Source organism: Cariama cristata, unplaced genomic scaffold (assembly GCF_000690535.1).
Source record: "Cariama cristata isolate BGI_N322 unplaced genomic scaffold, ASM69053v1 scaffold39664, whole genome shotgun sequence".
Taxonomy (NCBI): domain Eukaryota; kingdom Metazoa; phylum Chordata; class Aves; order Cariamiformes; family Cariamidae; genus Cariama; species Cariama cristata.
The window spans coordinates 26,962-34,403 of NW_009615409.1; the positions used below are offsets into that span (position 1 = coordinate 26,962).

Here is a 7,442-nt window from a genome sequence, read left to right on the forward strand (position 1 = left end):
TTCTCTCTTTGAAGTAGTTTGTCATGTGTTACCAATGTGAACTTTATTGACCTTGAAACATTTTTTTTTTTGAATCAAATAGCAACTAGTGACACTTTAGTAAAATCTTAAATCAACAACCATCTCCTGGCGGCTCTAGCTTCGTAGCAAATGCAGGCAAAACAGGGAATCTACAGAAGAGACCTTTATTATTCGTAAATGAAGCCTGCCAAAACCTTCCCGAAATAGCATTCAAAGACCCTTTTAAGGTCATGGATCCTGAACAAAGCCAGAAGAGCACAAAGAAGGCTGAGGAAAGTCCAAGAAAGAGGCTTCCCAAAGGAGAGGCTTTCCAAGCCAGTATTTCATCCGCAGCTACGTACCAGGGCAGCTCTGCTTCTTCGCAAGGAACCCCTCTCCGAGATATCATATCACAGCAGCACTTTTCTGGTTCTTTGCCGATTCCAAGAGAGGAGTCTCAGGAGAAGACTGGACATCAGAAGCAACCTAAGCCTTCCTCTTTTGAGCATCCTCCCCACGTTTCACAGCTTCAGCAGCACGCACTGTCACCAGCATTTATGTCTCCTGGGAAACCAGAGCATGTCCTTGAAGGTCCCACATGGCAGCTAGTTGATCCAGTAAGACCAGGTCCCTCTGGCTCCTTTTCGTCACCTGGGCTTCACTCTCACCACGGCCAGCTCTTACCTTCCCATTCACCGATCATTCCTGGAGAGGACATGCCGTCCGTTCAAAAGGTCTATATCCCTCGCCCTTCACAGGTTTCCTTAAAACAAGCTGAGGAAGTGCACAAGAAGGAAAAGAAACCTCAGAAGCCAGGCAAATATATTTGCCAGTACTGCAGCAGGCCTTGCGCGAAGCCAAGTGTGCTCCAAAAACATATCAGGTCACACACGGGTGAGAGGCCATACCCTTGCATTCCATGTGGCTTTTCTTTTAAGACGAAGAGCAATTTGTATAAACATAGGAAATCTCATGCTCATCGAATAAAAGCTGGGCTGGCCTCAGGGATCGGAGCGGAGATGTATCCATCGAGCTTGGAAATGGAAAGGATCGGCGGGGAGGACTTCGAAGAGCCAACAGAAGGGGAAAGCACAGATTCAGAGGAGGAAACGGGTGCAATGTCGGGCCATTCAGTAGAGCTCTCACCCAGGCAGAAGCACAGCCTGTTGTCCAGTAGTTTGCTGAGTGGAGGGAGCCAAGGCTCCAGCCACGACCGGTGTTCATTGTCTCATTCCAGTATGTCTCAGTCTCTTGAGGACAGCACCCAGTTTGTGGAGCCATCGTCAGACCATGCTCTGAGCCATAAAGCTGAAGATACCCATACTATAAAGCAGAAGCTTGCACTCCGCTTAAGCGAACGGAAGAAGGTCATAGATGAACAAGCTTTCCTGAGCCCTGGGAGCAAAGGGAGTACCGAGTCAGGCTACTTCTCAAGATCAGAAAGTGCAGAGCAGCAGATCAGCCCACCAAATACTAATGCAAAATCTTATGCAGAAATTATTTTTGGGAAGTGTGGTAGAATTGGGCAAAGGACTGCAGCGTTAGCTGCAAACACAACCCAGGGGTTTCCGCACCTGTCTACCGAAGAGAAACCTAGTATGGTACCGTTATCTGTGCCTAGAACACAGGTTATTGAACACATCACTAAGCTAATTACAATTAATGAAGCTGTTGTAGATACCAGTGAAATAGATAGTGTTAAGCCTAGAAGAAGCTCTTTGTCTAGACGTAGCAGCATTGAATCTCCAAAGTCTGGTGTATATAGAGAACCGTTCCAGTTTGATATCAAGTCTGGTTCCAGTAGCCAGTTGGATGCATCAAAAGTGTTGACATCCCACGGTGAAAAAATTAAGCCCGAACAATCATTGTTGTCACTTCAGCAATCCCACAGTGCCACAGAGACAGTGCCTCTCCTAAGAAGCCACTCAATGCCTTCTGCTGCATGCACTATAAGCTCCCCACATACCTTTAGAGGTAGCTATTCATTTGATGATCACATCATGGAGCCCGCAGTCTTAAGCCGCAGTCAAGCATTTTCTTCCCATCCTCGAATGCTAAAACGACAACCAGCTATTGAGCTACCTTTGGGAGTAGAATACGTCTCCGAGGAGGTTAGCTCTGCAAACAAAGAAACTGTTTCCAAACCTCCCGAGGAGTCTGAAACCAAGGAAAGCGATCTTACCAAAAAGTCACGGAAGGGTCCGAAAGTTAAAGGGTTCATGTACGAGTGTAACATATGTGGTGCTCGGTATAAGAAAAGGGACAATTACGAAGCTCATAAGAAATACTACTGTTCAGAACTGCAGCTTTCAAAGCCTCGTTCTTCCACTTCCCATACCTCTTCAGAGACTGAGAAAAGTGTTGCAGATCCCGACACATGGCCCCAGATGATGCATTACAAGCTAGGGAGCAGTTTGGAGCTCACTCCGCTCCGAAAAAGACGAAAGGAAAAGAGTCTCGGTGACGATGAGGAACCTCCAGCTTTTGAGTTGTCTGACACTCCCTCCTCCAGTACTGGGCCAGGGACTCAGTTTGCAAATCCAGCATCATCTGATGTCGCTTTAAACCTGACCCGTGAATCCATTAAGTCACCAGCAGATCCGGGTAAATCCGCACCTTCTGATGTCAGTGCCAGCTTTCATTCCAGGAATACCAAACCGGCTTCGAGTGCAGAGGGCAAAGAGAGAAAAACAACCTCAAAGGAGATCTCTGTCATCCAGCATACGAGCTCCTTTGAGAAGTCTGACTCTATCGAGCAGGTGAGCAGCTTGGAAGGAGAAGACAAACCCTTGTCACAGTACTCATCTCAGCCAACACCCCAGCACAGCCGTCCGCCTCACTCCCTGCAGCCCAAGCTGGTACGCCAGCCCAACATCCAAGTCCCAGAAATTCTGGTCACAGAAGAGCCTGACAGACCAGAAACGGAGCCAGAACCTCCTCCAAAAGAGCCAGAGAAAACGGAGGAATTTCAGTGGCCGCAGAGGAGCCAGACCCTTTCTCAACTCCCTGCAGAGAAACTCCCACCAAAAAAGAAGAGGCTGCGGCTGGCAGAAATGGCTCAGTCCTCTGGAGAGTCCAGTTTTGAATCTGTCTCTCTCACCCGAAGCCCAAGTCAAGAAAGCAGCATATCCCACAGCTCCAGCCACTCTGTCTCGTTTGACCGTGAAGATCACAGCAAGTCAGAGTCAACTAGCCAGCCCTCTGAATCCCACCCAAAGCCTCCTGGCGTTGGCTCACATATGTTGATGGTACCGAGCCACCATCATCATTCCAGGGAAATGCGGAGATCTGCTTCTGAGCAGACACCGAATGTGTCCCATCCTTCCCAGATGTCAGAGACGCGCAGTAAATCATTTGACTACGGGAGCCTGTCATCCACTCCTGCCTCAACCCCCGGCCCCTCAACCTCCTCGGCTCCACAGGAGAGAAGGAAATGCTTTCTAGTTAGGCAAGCATCCCTCACTAGACACCCAGAGCATGAGCCAGATGCGGCCCCAACAGGCCGGCCAGAGACAGAAGATCCCATTCCTTCATCAAGTAAATCTCCTTCGACAAGTTTGCCTCATCAGCCGATATCTTCATCCCCTTTGCCTTCTCATGGTACTTACCCAAGTGAAAAGAGTCAGCCAAAAGACAGCCCTCAGCCAGCATATACCCAGCCATACACAGAAGCTCTGCAAGTGTTTCATCATCCCGTACCACAGCTAACGCTGCATGAAAAGCAGTTCATGTCCCCACAAGTTTCTATCTTACCACAGCCAGGGCAGTCTGCAGAGCTCTTTGCCGCACACACTATGTCTGACATCCTCTCTGCTCAGTTCACCATGCCTCAGATTCCTCCTTCCATATTTCAGACCCCACCACTGCCTCTCCCGCAAACTCTCATCCACCCAAATCCGCTTCATATTGCTCCTCCATTAATGTCTCACCCTGCCGAGGTGCCATTCAGGCAGCATCCTTCATTCCTGCCGGTGCATTACCCTGGCTCCTCACCAATCCCTTCAGCCTTTTTTCTGCCTCTTCAGTCTCAGTTTGCTCTCCAGTTGCCAGGTGAAGCTGGTGGACATTTACCGCAGATCAAATCCAGTTTATTCCCAGCAGCAGGAACCTCCAGTCTTTCCCCATGCACAGAATATGGCTCAGACAATAGGTTGCATCCTCTGACCTGCACAGCAAGTCCTTCGGTGTCTGTATCCGCATCTCAGCTCGTTGTTCCTACGCAGTCAGACCCAATGGTATCACTTGTTGTCCCTGTTCGCATACAGACAAATATGCCGTCCTATGGGAGTGCGATGTACACAACGCTTTCCCAGATTCTGGTCACTCAATCCCAGTGCAGTTCCTCTTCTATCGTTCTCCCAAAGTTTGATGATCGCCAACCCAAGGGTACCTTGGTCTGTAGCGCTGATGTTCATGGACTAGGTTTCGATCTGGCACAGATGATCACAGAGGATCAAAGAAGCATTTTCCAGAGCCCATATCTGAGAGTGCCCTTACCCTTACCAGAACGAAAAGGCTATATGCCGCTCACCTCCCCATCAGACAGCGTCCTCGGACTGGAAGGAGGCCCATCAACAGTTGGTGGAAGCAAAAGGATGCTCTCTCCAGCTGGTAGTTTGGAGCTGACAATGGAAACACAACAGCAGAAGAGAGTGAAAGAGGAGGAAGTGTCTGAAGCAGAAGAGAAGTTAGAAGTGGTGAAGCCACCCAGTGCAATAGAGGAAGGGAAAAAGCAGGATAAATCTCACTTTCTTGAAGAAAGCCAAGGCAGGGTTGAGGTTGAAACGCCACCTAGTTTGACTTTAGAGCAGTCAGAGCCAAAGGAAATCCCAAGTACTTTGCAGCAAGCTGTGTCCCATTCAGGTTCTCCAAGTTTTGAGGCACTGGAAGAGTATAAGCAGCCATCTGGCAAGCAGTTCCTCAGCAAGGCACCTTTGCAACCCGTGAAGAAAGAAGACTCCAAAGAACTGGTGGAGCAGTCTCCACCAGACCCTCCAAGCCCTGCACCTCTGTCTGAGGTCACTCATAGTGCAATGAAGTCTCGAGAAGGTACAGATACGAAGAAGGTACTTCAGTTCCCCAGTCTCCACACAACCACTAATGTCAGTTGGTGCTATTTAAACTACATAAAACCAAATCATATCCAGCAAGTTGATCGACGGTCTTCAGTGTATGCCAGCTGGTGTATTAGCTTGTATAATCCTAACCTTCCAGGTATATCCACTAAAGCAGCCCTGTCCCTCCTGAGGTCCAAGCAGAAGGTGAGCAAGGAAACCTACACCATGGCTACTGCTCCACGTCCAGAGGCAGGCAGGCTTGTCCCGTCCAGCTCCAGGAAGCCAAAAATGACAGAGGTAATGCAATCCTATATATTTCTCCTCATCCATTTGGATACATGGGAAGAGTGGGACGAGGGATGGGGAATTGCTATTCTTAGTTTAATAGGAGTTTATTCATCCCTCTCTCAGTTTGGTAAGCACTTGTTCTCAGTGAAAATTTTAGAATGAAGAAGTAAAACCCCACTGTAATTAAAAAAAAAAAGGCAAGCCTGCTCCAAGGCAATGTGCCATATTCCTGTTCTTCAGTTTCTACTTGCCTTGTAATCAAAAGAGCATGTAGGAATCACCACTGCACCATGAACTGCCACTGCTCAAGCACAAAGGATTAGACTTGATTTGCATTTGTCTTGATATTTCAAATAGCTTTACAACTTCTTTTTTTTTTTTTTTTTTAACAAATGCTGTTATAATTCCCTACATTTTGCATGTTAAAAATGAAAAAGGATTACCTTGGGGAAATGGGATTCTGTCTGGTTGTGCATCTACTGATCTCACATTAATGAACATGGAGAGGCATGCTTAAAAGTATTTAAAAATATTAAAGGGAGATTTGCAAGTGTATTTAGGCCCCCAAAGAAGCGTAAAGGCATGCAGTGACATTTATAAAAGTGCCGCAGTAGGTTAGACATGGAGTCTTGTTAAAACACCCATGTCGTTTAGTCCATTAAGTTAATGTCCTTAGCTGTCTACCTGCTTTTCCAGGTATCTAAGGATATTTTATACCTTGTCTTTAGAGTTAAGGGGAGCAAGGCAAACAGCTTCACAGGGGCAGAGCTCACCAAAGGCATTGGCCATATGGGCACAGAAATCTTTAAGACTGGTAGGTGCCTAGTGTTACGTATCTCATTTTGAGGCCAGATTTTTCCCCTCTTGGTTAATGCTGAACCATACAGATCCCTTTAATCCAGATCATGTTCATGTAGATTAGCAAACAGAATTGCTCTAAAGATTTTGCAATTTGATATTCATCTCAACTCAATTTATATTGATGGATTATTCATTTTATTTCTGTTTCATGAAATGAACTCTGAATATTAAATTTATCATAATCACTGCTGCAGCTGCTGCTTATAAATATGTCTTAAAATACACAGTAGAGTCACTTTGATTCAATAAATCTTTATTTCTATTCAGCATTTCCATCATTCTTCTGCAGAAATCCAAAAGACAGAATTTCTAGGGACATAGGGGCAGATGATTACCTGTGCAGTGCAATAGCAACACAAATGCTGGATATTTATGCACTCTTTTTCAAAGGATTTTATCTGAACAGTGTTGTACCATCCTTGATTTAATTCTCTAATAGAAGTGCCTGTGCTCCTCTGAGCTTTGCTCTTTGACATGGTGCTAAAATGCACACCAAGTGTGTTTCAGAAATATGAGACCCTCATACCCTGAAGTTAAAGGTTAAGCTCTAGACAGGAATCGTTCAGCCCTTAGTCATCAAAATACACATTTCACTGCATGCATTTGCTCAAAAGACTCAAAAATCTTTTAGACAAAACCCTGTAAGCTGACTGGTGGTGAAAGTTAAGGTTTTCATGGTACAGTTCACAAAAGTAAGAGTTTGTCCTTCCAAATTCACCTGGAAAATGGTGTAGTCTAAATCCAATATTAATGCCTGCTGCTTAAAGGAGTGCGGTTTGCAGAAATTATGTTAATTTCAATGGAGATAAATTGACCTCATACCAAGCAGACAAATAATTTTTGATTAGAGGATCAGTGGGAATGAAACCCTCAGTTTAGTTTTTAAAATACGTTTGACTGGCACAGATTAGGAAGTAGTGATGCTGGTTACTCCGGAAGATGTGATTAACAGGAGCTGCATAGCAGTAACGTCAATCAAAGGTAGAAAGTTCAACCTTCAGTTAACTCTGCTCTAGCTATTTCCCTTAAATGTTTACTTCTCTATGTAACTGTAAGTGGTCAGTCAACACAACAGAAAATGTAAAACAGCTTTAATATTTTGTACAATTATGCATGCAGTAAGCTACCAGCGAGCAGTAGTACTGTATATACCGTCTACGTACTTGGCTTGGTTTTTAAATGACCAGTGGGATTTACTGAGCAGATCAATTCTGAAGTGACTGTAGGCTCCAGCAT

The 7,442-nt window shown here is 45.7% G+C and overlaps 1 protein-coding gene across 1 annotated transcript in view; it reads left to right on the forward strand.

Moving 5' to 3' along the window:
* The first annotated feature begins 251 nt into the window (after positions 1–251).
* Positions 252–7,442, forward strand: part of HIVEP3 (human immunodeficiency virus type I enhancer binding protein 3) — a 9,384-nt gene continuing 2,193 nt past the window's right edge. The window contains exon 1 of the mRNA XM_009699778.1: positions 252–5,354. Coding sequence (XP_009698080.1) covers positions 252–5,354 — 5,103 coding nt within the window. The remainder of the gene's footprint in view (positions 5,355–7,442) is intronic.